General features: G+C 31.2%; 1 protein-coding gene across 5 annotated transcripts; it reads right to left on the minus strand.

Annotated features, from left to right (window-relative positions):
• Positions 1–424: 424 nt before the first annotated feature.
• On the minus strand, positions 425–5961 carry LOC115701198 (uncharacterized). Of its 5 annotated transcripts, none has more exons than XM_030628920.2 (5): positions 4307–5961; positions 3046–3123; positions 2001–2779; positions 868–1694; positions 425–770 (listed from the first exon to the last, which is right to left on the minus strand). In XM_030628920.2, exons 2-5 carry the CDS (start codon positions 3053–3055, stop codon positions 662–664), a joined length of 1725 nt encoding a protein of 574 aa, XP_030484780.2. In that variant the 5' UTR covers positions 3056–3123; positions 4307–5961; the 3' UTR covers positions 425–661. The 5 variants fall into 5 exon arrangements, with proteins under 5 accessions (XP_030484780.2, XP_060958678.1, XP_030484781.2 ...); XM_061102695.1 differs by having other exon boundaries at positions 4903–5957; XM_030628921.2 differs by having other exon boundaries at positions 5036–5956.
• Between the last annotated feature and the right edge of the window lie 11419 nt (positions 5962–17380).

Genomic DNA, 17380 nt, shown 5'->3' on the forward strand with positions numbered 1-17380 from the left:
TGATCAGCATCCCACTTTTTCACAAGTGAATTGTGTTCAAACTCTGTTAGTTTGACTCATTGTATTTAGTAGAGCAATTAAAATTAAGAGTTTGAAATTCACAACCCACGTTAGTACTAAGCACTTATTTCTTTAATTATGTTTTAGTGACAATAATTGAGTTGCAGAAGTATTTTGAATGGTGCAAAGAGATACCATTGATAAGAAGGCAGTACTTTTGTAGATTTGGTAGCATGTTCTATCAAAATTTATTCATACTACACGAGTATATGTGAAACTTTATCATACACGTACGTACCACTAACAAAGACCATGTCTGTTACATGATAAGCCTGCAAAATTTGGTGACTCACTTAAATTGGTACACTCGCTAGAAATATTCATGAAATACAGACAACCTATAAAGTCAGTTAAAATATAAGGGTGATGCAGAAATCAATTTCCAAATGACATATAAAGATTTGCTTACATCTCAACTTTCATGGATAACAAAAGTATGACACTGCAAAAATACTGCACATACAAACCAATACCACAGAGAAAGGTGGGGTGACTTATATTAATGATCAAGTAACATAAAGAAAACTTTGGATCATGTATATTATATTATGTATTTATATATATTTGAACTTAATTAAATCTATTGGAAGAACTGAAGCAATCAGAATCTACAGCAAAGAAGGCCCTGCCTCCAACCCTTATCTTTTCGAAAACGTCGCCGATCAGCCTTGGCCATTCTAACTGGACTGCTATTCCATTCAGACTGTAATCTGCACAACAATTTCAACAAATTTGCATTGTTAGTAATTCATTTGATCTATGAACAATAGACTAGTATGAAGAGCAATATGAGTTTATATTATTTACACGGGAAAGGCAAAAGAACGTGTGCTTGTTGTACTGCTATCTGATCGAAGAGAGACACTGCCTGAATATGGTATAGGCCCTGAATAATTTATCCGACCTGACATTGGACCAGCGGCAGAGAAACTGGACTCTCCATGGCTATAATGAAATTGACCCGAAACAGTATGTGCACCGAATGTCCCATCTTCAAACATGGGCATGTCTCGACTTTGGTGAGCGTCACTATTTCGGGGAGACTCTTTATCCATGACATGTTCGACTGGGCTTGAAACATTCTGTGTCTCGGAATTCCTTTCATCAACCGAGGAAGTATTTGTAGTTTCATTACGTCCACTAACACCATGGTGAGAGCACTCCTCTGTGGCCAATTCTTGCTGAGAGCTCATTGCAGAAGTCTCACTCTCAACCTCAACCATTGTGTTCGGAGTTTTGTCGCCTCCACAGACACCATGTTGCAGATCCTCCTCTCTAGTTACATTAACAGAAGAACGATTGTGTTGAACTTGGTCTGGAACAACCATCCTGTCATCAACGGGAGACGCATCTTCAATTTCAAGACATTCACTTATGCCATTGTGAGAGCACTCCTCTTTTGTAGTGCCTGCAGAAACTAAGGAATCAAAATCACCAGTACTACTTCCCTTCTCCTTCTTACTATTGTTGGATAACTGGTTGTCAAGGCTGCTGCTACTTGATGATTCTTCGGCTGCAGATAGAGAAGATGGTATTTCCGATTCTTCCTCGATGTTATTATCTAGCTTCTCAGCTGCCATAGCAGAGCCCATGCTATCCATCTGTGTTGTTTCACTTGCATTGTCACTTGATGTCTGCATTGAAATTAATTGCATACATCACAATCTAACACATCAAAAAGCTTCGAGTTTAATCTGACAATGTATACTCCAAACTGTCAGCTTAAAAATAGCTCCAATTAGAACTGAAATTTCAACGAGGAACAATATTTTTAATAGGTTGCTGAGTAACAAACTATGTTTAGATCCTAAACTACTAACATGTTACGTGTAAACTCCAAACAGGTAGTCCCCAAACAACAAGAGACTTAATTCACAACATTGGCAAAGTGCATAGCCATACATGATTACATAGAGCCTATTGATTAAAAAAAGGGATACCTGAACTTGCACAGATGCAATGCCATCACAACTAGAAGACTTGGAGTGAAGATTCTCTATGCATAACTCCCTCATCATAACTAAATCTTCAGGAAAAATTTTATCACTGGGTGCATCACATTTCACCTCGCCTCTCGGCATCAAATCCTTGGATTCACAATCCACGACAAATTCTTTTTCTGACTGATTTTTGACAGAAGATTTTAAAGCGATTGAACTTGGGATGCCAATATCCATGTGTTCTTTACTGTGTTGTTCATTTTCATCTGCATCAGGAAAAACAAACGTACAAAGATCTTTCTTGTTTTCACCATTTCCAAATAAGAACTTGTCCTGGGACGGCACTCCTTCATCGATGCAGATGTCCTTGACAGAACTGAAACCACTCTCTTTGTAGCAAACTTGAAGTTCCGGCAGTTCACATTCCATAACACTTTTGTCTGTATAATAATTTGATCCGTTTTTTATTTCTAAAGAAGATTTGGTGAATGGAGCCGCAAATTCTTCAATCTCATATTCGTCCTGATTGTTTATATCATCCACCTTATTAAAACAATCAACTTTTGATGCAGCCAAACTACCTTCATCATTCATCAAGTAAATTAACTGAGCAGCATCTTTCTCGTTGTCCTTAAAATCACACAACGGCCGATTTTGACCATCTTTTGTGATGCTTTGCGACTTCAACCCGGTGGATTCCAAAGAGATGTTATTGTAATCGAACAACTTGCTATCAGGCTTGTGTCCCGGAGATATATGGCCAAACACAGATTCCCTTTCTGCATATGCATCAAAAATCCCAATTGATTCAAGTTAGAACCTTTTTCAGTTGAAAACCATGAGTACTCAAATGAACGAGACTTTATCTTGAAGATACATAAATATATATAGCTTTCTTCTTTGAAAATACATTAAAGAATAATAGTCAATAAACTATTAAATATATTCCTAGCTCACTGTTAAAAGGATTTGATTACAGATATCAAAGAAGCCAGAGTGAGAAGTGTTCAAATAGAACAAACTAAAATAGTCAAATGTTAATTACCAAGTTTCATGGGTTATGGATGTGCACTGACAATAGAATCTTCAGAGCTACAGGAAGGGAAATTCTCAAGCATGAATCCTGCCAGAGAAAATACACGAAAACACATGTTAAAAAACCTTCAGATATGGCACACTGAAAAAAAATGATAAAAGGAATTGAAAGAGAAATAAAGACAGGAATACGAAATTTACTTGAGCACAAACATAAAGAGAATATACTTCACTAAATTATCAAACTTGAAAGCAATCTCAGATGCAGAAGTGATGCTAATCACTAAATTCAGCAGACATATGACCATAAAAGTTATCAAAACTGTCTGAAATTATTAATTTCACCCAATATTTAATTTGAGCGAGAAAAAAGGGCCGCCAAACTATAACTACTATATATATAAGAAACTAATTTATGGCCGACTCAAAGAACAGCTTACCTGATTTTTTTTTATAAAACAATTGTGGATTACAACTACGCAGCAATCAGACCAACTAAAAATAATAAATAAAGAAAACCCAGACAAAATATAAGTTCCAACCACAGTTTCCATTACAAACTAAAAATCATAATAAATAAAAATTATTCATAACGAAAAAAAAAAAACTTTTACTTTTAAAGTGAAAATAAATAAACATGTCCATGTCCACTTTCAAAAAGACCCCTCAACCAAAAAAAAAAAATGAAGATGAAGAAGAAGAAGAAGAAAATAAATGAAAATTAATATAAGATTTCATACATTAGACTATGAATAAAGCTTTGAGTTAACAGTGGGGAATCTTAAAAGTCAGTTCTTAATTTACAACAAGACAGGAGAGAGTTTGGAGCTTTTGAAAAGCTTACGCTTCAACAACAAAACTATGACTGAAAATGTAAATCACAAGGAAATTTCTAAAACTAAGGTTGTCTTCTTACGCAATATTTCTTTCTTTTGTCATGTAGCTAGCAATTATCAGATCCAACTGGGTAAAAAAAATCTTAGTTGTAAAAAAAAAAAACATTTTTATAATAAAAAAAACCCAGGTGAGTCTTATTAGTTTACAGGCGGAAGAACCAGTAAAAACCAAAATGAAAGAATAAGAAAGATCTAATATCAGATCCAACCCCCACCCAAGTGAGAGAGAGAAAGAAGAGCGGGGAAGAAACCCAAAAAAAATTGTGAGATATAAGAACAAAAAAGTGAGTACCTTTAATATTTTTTATTTTTATTTTTCCTGAATCAAATATGACGAAGAGAATACTAGAAGAGAAGAACTATGTATTCTCTTACCTTAAGAAGCACTGCAACACTAATATAAGAAAACCCTTTTAACTTATATCAATCTGTTGAGATTAGAGCAAAAATAATACTAAGGAATCTTCTTCTACCCCAGGAGCAAATATAGATGTGAGTTTGCTGAAACCATAAACCGTAGACAGCCAGAGAACGGAGAAAATGATAAAAAGTTCTAGAGAGGACCAAATAGTGAAAGAACGAAGAAGAAAACAAGAGAGTAACAAATATAACATAAATAAATATATTATATTAAGAATGAAATAAAAGTAAACTGGGTTGGGCACACCGCTTTCCACGACTCTCTCCGCAATAAATTCTGGGCGAGAGAGAGAAAGAGTTGAGTGAGAGCAACAAACGGCTCCTTTCAATTAATTAATAAATAGCATTCATTAACTAACCCCATCTCCTCCTTCTCTTTCTTCCTCTCTCTCTTTCTATCTCTATCTCTACTGCTACACTCTACAACTCCCCCCATTTAATTCACCACCAATACCTACTCTCTCTCTCTCTCTCTCTCTCTCCGTTTCTTTTTTATCATTTACAACAAGAAAAAAGAAAAAAAGAGAGAAAAAAATCACTTCATTCCTTACCAGCCCCACCTTCCACAATTCCGTTACTTTCCCACGAATCCAAACAAGTTTATGTCCTCCCAAACGCCCTGTAATCTCTTTCCGCGTTTAAAAAATAAGAACAAAATAGTTATGGGATTATTATGGCGCTCACCTTACTGAAAATGGCCTCTCCGACGAGTATCTGAACTAAACAACCTCTTCCTTCCGTTAATTCACTCTCCAAAAGTCAAAACTTTCAACTCTGCTTTTTCACGTGAAAAGAAAGTTCAGTTTTTCTTTTTTTTTTTCTTCCCCTCGTTAGAAACTCCAAAAGCAAAATGAGTTCCCTCTGAAAAATCTCAGGGTGTCGTTAATGGAGAGAGAAGAAGAAGAAGAAGTAAAGGAGAAGAGATAGGACTTTGGAGTTTGGACTTAGGAGAAAGGATCTGTTTGTTAATTTTTGAGCTGGCTCCGTCGTTGACTAGCCCATCATCGTCGTCATCATCGCTAAGGATCTAATTTTCTATATTTTTTATAATTTCATTGGCCCCACTTCTTCATTACTTTTTCCACTTTCATCCCTCCCACTCAGTTAGACCGATTCCGTACATCGGTGTTCACCTCACTCACGTGAGTCGCCGATTTTTCACCGAATGATTTCAAGAATCTGCGCGAGCCTACGGTCTTAATATGGAGTCGGATGCAGATAACTGACGCTAGTGATGGAAAAATGAAGCTGCAGTTTCCTGGGATCGGCAGCGGAGGTTGGTCAAAATGACATGGCCCTGATTGGCTCACACGTGTCGGGTACTCGGGCATAATTACTAACGTGCGCCTGGAGGGACCGGGCACCTTCTTTGTCGCTGATTGGGCATGAGCAGTGGTATTAGTGTAATTTCAATTGATTATAAGACTCCGCTGTACTTTGTAATTTTAAATTAAGCCAATGATTGTAAAAGTGAGTAAAATCTTGGCTCCACCAAAAAGCTAATGCAGGATGTGTTTTGACTTTTATCAACTCATTTCATCTTTTTCTTTTATATTCTTTACAATTGCACCTTCTACAGTTGTACATAGGATGTTTAGCAATATTTAAAAGTTATTACATTATATTATGATATTTATTTATTATATGGAATACCAATAATAATAATATTTTTTAGCATTTCTTTGTTAGAAAATATTAGTTTTTTTTTAAAAATTTTTTTTTCATTAATTCCAAGATTATAATAATTAATAGATTCTATTGTTCAACAAGAAAAATTACTTGCTCGTTTAAAAAAAACAGATTTTGCATGTATAATAATTTTCATAACAAACTTTTTGTTAGATTATAAGATGTTTAAAAAATTGTAAAATGTTAAAAAGAGATATGAAAAATTATTATTAATGTAATTAAGTATCAAACTTCATATAATTTAATATAGTAATTTTGAACGTAACTGATTATAAAGTAATATGTATAAAAATTAAGTATAATTAGTGTCTAATATGCACAAAAATTTTATAGCATCATCATTGCGTTAAGTAAAATAATTCAGTTCTAAACAGTAAAATGCACTTCCAACAAAAAAAAAATAAAAAAAGATAATCAGCTAAATGCAAATTAAAATAGTCTTTCTATGCTGTATGTTTTTTTCTTGGTAATATATATAAAAAAAATTCATTAAGTATTATTTAGTCAAATAATATAATTTCATTAATTATACAATTGATCTTTTCTTTTCCTTTTCATTTCTCCCATTTATGTATATATGGACTTCACATGACATTTCATAACTAATTGTCCTTATAAACTTTAATGAACTCATTAATTAATTAGTAAAATCATTATTGCCAAAAAAAAAAAATAGTAAACTCATTAATAATTAGTTAGATAACTCACAATACACTTTTATATTGTACCATTTAGTACTATTTTTTCAGTCTTTTAAAAATAATAATTATCCATCTCCAAATTTCTAATATGTTGGCTTATTTTATATTCAACAATTAAATAAATTAATAATATAAATGCATTTTAAATACAAAAATAAAAAAATAAAAAAAATTACAGCATAAATGCTTTATATTTTTAATTTCATACACTTATATAATTTATATTTTTTCAATCGATGAATTAAATACTTAAAATTATATTTTTGTTACTTCTGTCACTATCATGTGTTAAAACATATTCAAATATAGGAGTATTTACAATATAAATACATATTTTCGATTTCATACACTTTTATACCAATTGTTTTTTTTTCTAAGGGCCCGTTTGGTACGCAGGACTGGATTGGATTAGACAGGTTAATTTGTCCAATCCAGTGTTTGGGTATGTGAGAAGTCTGGATAACTAATCCAGTTAACCTCATCTGTCTGGGATTATTTATCCCATCCAGCAGGGTGGGATAAATAATCCCATGCAAGTGAGATTTTTTTTTTATCGTTTTTTTAATTTAAATTTAATTAATATATTTTAAATTTAATAAGAATTTAAAGGAAATAATTATCGCACATTTATTTATACATTTTTTTAACAAAAACTTATTCATTAGTAAAAATGTATAATTTTGAATTATTATACATAAGTTTTTAAAATTTAGAATATTATTAATTAAATAATAGTTACTTAAATTGATTCTAAGAAAAAAATATGACAATAAAATTATATATTATTTTTAAATTACTAAAAAATTTATATAAATATTTTAAAAAATTAATATTTGTATTAAATTAGTGATTAAATTTGTGTTTAAGATAAACAATTAAATATTATTCAAGTATTTTTATTTTACTATTTTAATTATTTATTAAATAAAAAATATGAAAAAATATTTTATTATATATTTTTGATATATTCTTAATTATATATGATATATTATTTTTTTTGCTACGAATTATTTATTTATATTTATTTATTATTATATATTTTAATTTTAATTTATTATTATATATTTTTATTTAATTTAAGTTTTTTTTTCTAAAAGGAAATAAATAAAATAGTCCAGTCCATTCTTAAATCAAACACAGGATTACTTTCAGCATAATCCAATCTTGTCCAGTCCAGTCCAATCCTTTTCAGTCAAATCCAGTCCAATCCTGCATTCCAAACGGGCCCTAATAGATTAAATATATAAAGTTACATTTTTATTATATTTGTCACTGTCATTATGTAAAATCATAGTAAAACAAACTAAGTTAATGTTGGAGATTATTTTATCAGGATCTAGATTTACTACCATGTATGTTGTTTAACATCCTAAATATAAATTTCTAAAACAATGGAATTTAAATACATATAAAGTTCAAGAAACCTTACATTGATTACAGTGAAATTAAATGTCTCCTTCCACTCAAATTTCTAACCCTTGTTCCTTTCTATCGTAGAGTATTATCAAGATCTGAGCCCGATTCTCCTTCAGGTGTTGGATTCTTCACAGTCTTATACACTATGATTGAGTACTAGACTTGCTATGTGTTGGCATGTACTCTATCACTATGAGGCTTGAAAATTGAAGAGAGAGAGAGAGAGAGAGAGAGAGAGAGAGAGAGAGAGAGAGAGAGAGATTCAAAATAGTGAGGGAGAAGACTCTGATAAATTTTGACTGAAAGGTTAATTAGTCTATCTCCCTTGTTTAGAGTCTATCACTATCTATTTATAGAAATCTTTCTAGATATAGGTTTGAATTATATATTACATTAAAAAATGATAAATAAATGACTAAATGCACCTTAAGTGTTGGGTTTTATGCCCTAAATAAAACTCATTTCAATATAATCAGATTTACTTATTAATATAGATCAGAAATAACATTTAATGTTGCATGGTTCACATGATTTATTTCATGATTATATGTACATAATGTATGAATTCATCTGAAACCCTTTTCACATACTTGATCCTGTTTATTGTGCCGTCAACACATTGGAAAGTAAACATGACTATGTGAATAAAGTTTCCTAGATTTATCAGACATAGGGTTTTACTGATATGATAATCTACAACAAGAGTTTACTTGCATTTGGAGAAATGCTATGTTCTTTCCAGAGCATTGGTTAAAGTAAAGCTCAGGTTGGATGCATGGAGTATGCATCGGAAGGGACCGATATTGAACTTTGACTTAGATTTATTAAACTTACCGTAATATCTATTCAAGTCAATATCGCCTAGTTGATCCTAGATCAAATGTTCTTAATCCTGTTATGATTAGGCTCAATCTTGAAAGGCTATTCGTGTTCTTTGATTTGTTAGTTAAGCCTACTTTTAGGTCAGGGTGATACGTACATTTTGGGAACACGGTAGTGCAATTGAGTGGGAGCGCTAGCATAAACATGGAATCTATAGCTTCTATCTGGCGAATAGTAAGCAAAGGATGATCTCCTTCGAGCTTGACCAAACGAACATAAATGGTGGAGTACTCATTTCACATAAGCTGAAATATCATTTATACGGGGTCAAGTGTTTTAAGGAATAAATATATTGTAGGGTGTAACGGTAATTTAATCTCTTTACAGTGTAGATCATGCATATAGAGGATCATTGATCACATTAGGATTATAACAATGGATAACTGATGATGCGTCTATATGGTGGAACATATAGAGCATTCTATATAACTGAGAGTGCAATTCTAAGTTCTATGCGTGGATTCAACGAAGAATTAATAAGTTAGTGAATTTTAGTGTTAAATTCTTGATCTACTTATTGGAAGCTCGGTTATATAGACCCATGGTCCCCGCACTAGTTGAGATAATATTGCTTGTAAGACTCATGTAATTGGTTTTGATTAATCAATTATAATTCTCAATTTAGACTATGTCTATTTGTGAAATTTTCACTAAATAAGGGCGAAATTGTAAAGAAAGAGTTTATAGGGGCATATTTGTTAATTATGATACTTTGTATGGTTCAATTAATAAATATGATAAATGAAAATATTATTTAATAATTATTTATAGTTATTAAATAGTTAGAATTGGCATTTAAATGGTTGAATTTGAAAATTGGCGTTTTTGAGAAAATCAGATGCAGAAAAGATAAAACTGCAAAATTACAAAAAGTGAGGCCAAAATCCACATGTATAGGGCCGGCCACTTTTGTAGGAAATTTAAACTGATTTTTTCATTATTTTAATGCCAAATAATTCAAACCTAACCCTAGTGGAATGCTATAAATAGATAGTGAAGGCTTCAGGAAATTTACACTAAAATTTTCTACTTTTTCATTCAGAAAAAACTGAGCCTTCTCTCTCCCTATCTTTGGCCGAACCCACTCTTTCTCTCTTCCTCATTGAGATTTCGAAATTCTTAGTGTATGAGTAGTGCCCACACACAGCAAGTGATACCTCAATCATAGTGAGGAAGATCGTGAAGAAAGACTTTCAGCAAGAAGGAGGTTTCAGCATCAAAGATTCAGAGAAAGAGATCCAGGTTCAGATATTGATAATGCTCTGCTACAGAAAGGAATCAAGGGCTAGATATCTGAACGGAAGGAGTCATTTAATTCCGCTGCACCCAATGTAAGGTTTCCTAAACTTTATATGTCTTTATTTCATCGTTTTAGAAAGTTCATATTTAGGGTGTTAATCAACATACTTGTGAGTAGATCTAAGATCCTGGTAAAATAATTTCCAACATTAAGTGGCTGGCCATAGGATGTTGGCCGCACTAATTACAATTTTGTCATTTTATTCAATTATTTATCATTTCTTTTACAAATGTCATATTTTGCAATTTCAATCCTTTAAATGTCAAAACTATTTATTTAATAATTAAATTTAATTACCAAATAAAATTACCATTTAATTTATTTATTAATTAAACTTAACAATATCTCTTAATCAACAAATAAACCCTCAAATCTCTTTTCTTCACAATTAAGCCCTTGCTTATTGAAAATTCATAAATAAGACATAGTTTAATTTTAGAATTATAATTGGTTAATTAAAACCAAATAACTGAGTCTTACAAGCAGTATTGTCTCAACTAGTGTAGGGATCATGGACCTATATAACCAAGCTTCCAATAAGTAAATTTAGAATTTACCAAGTAAATTCCCTAACTTATTAATTCCTCCTTGTACCACTATAGATTTGGAATTGCACTCTCAATTATATAGAGCGCTCTACATGTTCCATGATATGGATATGCTATGAAATTATACATCGTTCTAATCTCAATAATGAAAGATCCTCTATAGATGATTTACATTAAGTAGGGATAAATTTATCGTTCCACCCCTCAATGTGTTGGGTTTTATGCCCTAAATAAAACTTCATTTCAATGTAATCTCTATTATTCAATATCAATAAAGAAACAAAAGTATGTTTCATTCATTTGTGTGTTATTTGGTTCATGTTATCAATTACTTGTCTATTTGATTTATAAATTCATCCAAACCCTTTTTCACATTTATATTCTTGTTTATTATGTCGTCAGCACAGTGGAAAGTAATCAAGATTATGTGATTAAAGATATATTCCTAGATTTATGAGAACACAGGGTTTTACTGATATGACAATCTACAACATAGTTTACTTGCATCTTGGATAAATGCTATGTTCTTTCCAGAGCATTGGTCAAAGTAAAGCTTGGGTTGGATGCATGGAGTATGCATCGGAAGGGACCGATATTGAACTTTGATTTAGATATATTAAACTTACCGTAATATCTATTCAATTCAATATCACCTAGTTGATCCTAGATCAAATGATCTTAATCCTGATATGATTAGGTTCAATCTCAGGAGTATTACACATGTTCTTTGATTTGTTAGTTAAGCCTACTTTTGCGTCAGGGTGATACGTACATTTTGGGAGCATGGTAGTGCAATTGAGTGGGAATGCTAAACATAGATATGGAATCTATAACTTCTATCTGGCAAATAGAAAGTAAATGATGATTTCCTTCGAGCTTGGCTAAACAGAGATAAATGGTTGAGTACTCATTTCACTTCGCTGAAATATCATTTATACGGGGCTAAGTGTTTTAAGGATAAAATACATTGAAGGGTGTTACGGTAATTTAATCCCTATACCATGTACATCATATATATAGAGAGGATCATTGATCAAATTAGGATTATAACAATGGATTATTAATAGCGTGTCTATATGGTGGAACTTATAAAGTGTTCTATATAGCTGAGAGTGCAATTCTGAGTTCTATGCGTGGATGCAACAAAGAATTAATAAGTCAGTGAATACTTGGTAAATTCTTGGTCTGCTTATTGGAAGCTCGGGTATATAAGCCCATGGTCCGCATACTAGTTGAGACAATACTACTGGTAAGACTCACTTAATTGATTTTGATTAATCAATTATAATTCTAAAATTAGACTATGTCTAGTTTGTGAATTTTTCACTAAGCAAGGGCAAAATTGTAAAGAAAGAGTTTCTAGGGTATATTTATTAATTAAGAGACTTTGATTAGTCTAATTAATAAATATATTAAATGACAATATTATTTAATAATTAATTTTAGTTATTAAATAGTTCAAATTGGCATTTAAATGGTTGGATTTGAAAATTGGCATTTTTGAGAAAATAAGATGTAGAAATGATAAAACAGCAAAATTGCAAAAGTGGGGTTCAATATCCAAAGCCCAGGCCGGCCACTATTGTAGGTTTTTATCATTTATTTTTTCATTATTTTAATGCTAAATAATTCTAACCTAACCCTAGGTGGCATACTATAAATAGGTAGTGATGGCTTCAAAAAAAGATGATGCATCTTATTCCTTCTGAGAAAAATCTGAGAGCCTTCTACCTAACCTAGCCGCCACCTCCCTTTCTCTCTTCTTCACTATTGAACCGAACCCCTTGAGTGATAGAGTAGTGCCCACACACATCAAGTGGTACCTCAATCATAGTGTGGAAGATTGTGAAGAATCTAGATTCAATAGAAGGACATTCGGACTCAGATCTTGGTGATACTCTGCGACAGAAAGGATACAAGGGTTAGAGATCTGAGTGGAAGGAGACATATTATTCTGCTGCAACCACTGTAAGGTTTCCCATACTTTATATGTGTTTATTTATAATCGTTTTAGAAGTTCATATTTAGGATGTTAAACAACATACTTGTTAGTAAATCTAAGATCCTGATAAAATATTTCCAACAACTGGTATCAAAGCCATGGTAATTGATTTGCTTTCAAGAAATTTGGACATAAAATGATTTGTGTGTGATTTGGATGGTTTCATGTTGATCTGTGTGTTATATGATGATTGATTGATGTTTGTGAAATTATATGAAAAATAATTGAATTTTCGTTTCTGGAATTATTTTTGTTGGATAATTTGGAAAAAGTTAAGCAATTCACTTTTTTACAGAACTTAATTTTGATTTTATTTAAATTAGTTATGAATTTTTGAAAATCGGAAAATATCAGGGTTGCATAACCCCCACACGTGCGCGGATCACCCTAATTTCCTCAGACACGTGCGCATTCAGACACGCCTTTGTCCGAGTTCTCTCAGTCAGGACAGGGCGACGCTGTCTGAAGACGACCTTGGGCGTGCGCGGAGAGGTTGCATGCAGCCTCCTGCACCATGCGCTCTCGGTCAGAATGCCCCTCATGTGCGTGTGGACAATATGCAAATCATACTGTCCGTACCACTTACAATTTTTTTCGTTTTCTTCGATTTTTCATGCTGTTTCATGGAATTAACTTCCGATTGTTTGTGTAGTTTTGTATTTTGATTTTTACTTTTTATATTTCAAATCTAATTATCATAAATAAATTAATTGGATTTTTTAAAATTAATTTAAGATATTAGTGTAATTTGAACTTGAAAATAGGTAAAAATATATCTTTTTGCTTAATTTTTTATCTTATTTTTAAAAATTTGATTATTTTATCTTATTTTTTAAATTTAAGGTCAAATATTAATATTTTTTAAATTATTTTTTTTTAAATTATTTGACCTTATTTAAATTTAAAATAAAATTATTATAATCATGATATTTTGAATAGAAATAAGATATTATGCTAACTTTTAAATTTTGTTATTTTTTTATTTAAATTAAATTGTAAAATCAGAAAAAGGATACTAAATTATCATTTTATTTTATTGAATATTTAATTTATAAAATAACATGAAATTTAAAAGATAGTTAGCGTTTTTTTTAAATGATATTTAGGTTGGTTGAAACCTAATTTTTTCAAAATTGTAGGTTTAATTTTAATTTTTTTTAATTGAATTTATTTTAAACCGAAAATATATTTTTTATTTATTTATTATTTTCGATTTTTTTTTAAAAAAAATTAATTAATTTAATATTAAATAAATCCTACATCCAACTATCCAATTCAACTTGTTGCAGGAGTATGTGTTTTAGCTTGTGTGTAAGTTTTATAAAACCTATTATAGCTTGATCTAAATTGCCATGGTTAACTTGTTGACAGATCCAATGATCTGATTTTAACCCATGGTTCAATTGTCAATAAGTCAAGTAAATAATTTGTAACAGGTAAATTTTACATACTTCTTTCATATGTGTATGACCTAGTAACATGATAGGATCCATCCAAATCTGTGTGCCTGTGTGAGCCTATATGTTTACTTTATGTTTAGATGCATATAGGTTGTTCATTTAATTTTTTTAAATTAAGATGAACTAGGTTGCTAAATAAAATGTCACAACATGATAGATTTTATTTAGACCCATTTAGTTTTGGGTCTATTCAATTAATAACAGTTGTTCATTTTAAGGTTAAATTTCTCTCTTTTGGGCCTTGTGTGAGAGTTAGGGGGCCAATAGAAGTGGGTACGACATACTGAACCCAGTTCTCCCTCACATGAACAACCCCAACTGTGAAGGCCATTTGCCTGATTTGGATAACTGTACTAGGTTAATTAAATTAGTTTAACATAATAAAATTGATTAGCAACATAATTAATTTCAAAGTAAATGGAATTTATTTTTTCATTCGTATATTTTGAAATTAATTTAAGAAAAACACACTTAGTTTAATGAATTAATTTCTAGATAAACTATATGTATTTTTCTTGTATTTAATTAAATATATAATTATAACTAACTAGATTCTTTCTGAAGCTTATTTTAATTATTTCAATAAATATTCCTATTTAAGTTGTAAATTAGTTATTTCTAACTAATTTTATTAATCAATTTAAATTTGAATATCTTTTGAGTTTTAAAATTAAGTTGAGGAATTCTAGGAATTGGTTATTGAAGATTCTTTAGATATTTTTTAAGTTGATATTTTTTTTAAAATATGGATAAACTTAAAATGGAATATTTTCGAATTAAATGGTTACAACTTAAATCTGATATTTAATTAAATTTTATTTGAAAAGTATTTAAGTTGGATATTTTAGATTTTTCTATAACAACTTAAATTAGATGTTTTTTAAAATTTTATTTTATTATATTTTAATTATTTATTTAATTTCGAATTTCTTTTTTGAATATAAAATAATTGAAAATTTAATTAAAGTTGGAATTTTTTAAAAAATTTTAAATTTTTTTTTAACCAACTTTAATTTGTAATTTTCATTATTAAAATATAGAATAAAATAGGTGATTAAATAAAATACATATTTATTTTAAATAATGAGCTTTAATCAAGAGATATTCGATCTTCATTGTTGGTCTTACAATAGTTAAATGTTTTCAATATAACCTCGAGACGCTAGTCTTCGTCCCCCTTATGGATGGTTATTCGTTGAAAGCATTTAACACCGTAAGATCTCATTTAATAAGTGTTTTGTAAGTTTTCGTCTCTATTTGACTCTCCCATACGGTGACTACTTAGAGATAAACTTATAAAACATGAAACAATGGTGGAAGCTCATAAAATGAGAATAACCTTGACTCTCGCCTACTGGGACAACGTTGGATTCTCATTTTGATCGAATAAAAGGTTGCTAAAATGGTTTCAATTTTAGATTAGCTGACTACTCTATTCAACTAATGTTATCTTTGACTCTCGCCTACCGGGACACTGTATTTCATTATGTTGGAAGCCTTGGAAAATAAAAATATGTTAGAGTTTTAGTATTTTTGCAAGCATATCTGATTACTTGTTATTTTCTGAACTTGTGTATGAATTTATTGAACCAAAACTTACTTCTATTTATTGATATTTGTAGTGCCGAAATGTACAACCCACAACCCAACACTCAACTAGAAATTGCCTTTAGGAATGAACTTGAAAATGTGATAAGACTCCTGGTCATAATAATACTTCACACTTGCTCATGATGGACATGAAATTTCAGAAAGCAGCTAAGCTGGGAATTGTTCTCTCTGAAGAGCAAATAGTTCATAGCTCCAACAATCCTACTACTTCAAGCTCAGTTGAGAAGATTAGAGAAAGTGAATTCACTTCCTCAAATTATACTTCACAACGGATTGAACCAGCAATAACGACAATTCGAAAACGATTAAGCAGTGATGCTTTAGTTTTCGAATCATGTGTTTTAGAGAATGATAAATCCATCTGGATTCTTGATTCTGGATCTACAAACCATGTAAGTTGTTCATTACAATTGCTTGAAAAATGGAATTATTTGAAATCGGGAGAGTTGAAACTTAAGGTTGGTAATGGCGAAATGGTATCAGTTATAGCTAGAGGAAAAGCCAAACTCAAGTTTCAAAACAGACTTTTGGAATTAGACAATGTCTTATACATTCCAAATTTCAGTAGAAACTTGATTTCTGTTTCATGCTTACAATTGCAACAATACAAATTAGATTTTTCGAGTTCTGGTGCTACCATTTCTCGAAATGACATTCATATTTGTGTTGCATCCATGGAACAAGGGCTTTATGTTCTAAGACCAGACGAACCATTTGTCCTACATAACGAACTGTTTAAAGTAGCTAAACCTAGAAATCACAAAAAGCAAAAGATTGATAATGATTATGAAACATATCTATGGCATTTACGTTTAAGTCACATAGGCTATGACAGACTCAATAGGCTAACCAAAGACGGTCCATTGAAAAATATCGTCTTAGGTGAATTACCTGTATGCGAGTCTTGCCTAGAAGGAAAGATGACCAAACGTTCTTTCTCTGCAAAGGGAGAGCGTGCCAAAGAACCACTAGGCATAGTACATTCAGATCTATGTGGACCACTGAATGTCAAAGCTAGAGGTGGTTATGAGTACTTTGTCACTTTCATTGACGATTACTGTAGATATGGTCACATTTACCTTATGCATAAGAAATCTGAAACATTTGAAAAGTTTCAGGAATTTCTTGCATTGGCTCAAAACCAATTAGGTCAAACATTAAAGATCTTGCGAACTGGTAGGGGTGGAGAATATATTGATATGCAGTTCAAAGATTATTTGATCGAACTTGGCATTGAATCCCAATTAACTGCTCCTAGCACTCCACAACAAAATGGAGTTGCAGAAAGAAGAAATCACACACTTTTGGAAATGGTTAGGTCCATGCTTAGCTACTCAACGTACGTCCTTCTAGGGATATGCAATTCAGATGGCGACCGACATTTTAAATGTTGTTCCATCTAAATCAGTCTCTAAGACAC

The sequence above is a fragment of the Cannabis sativa genome, chromosome 8, assembly GCF_029168945.1.
Source record: "Cannabis sativa cultivar Pink pepper isolate KNU-18-1 chromosome 8, ASM2916894v1, whole genome shotgun sequence".
NCBI classification, from domain to species: domain Eukaryota; kingdom Viridiplantae; phylum Streptophyta; class Magnoliopsida; order Rosales; family Cannabaceae; genus Cannabis; species Cannabis sativa.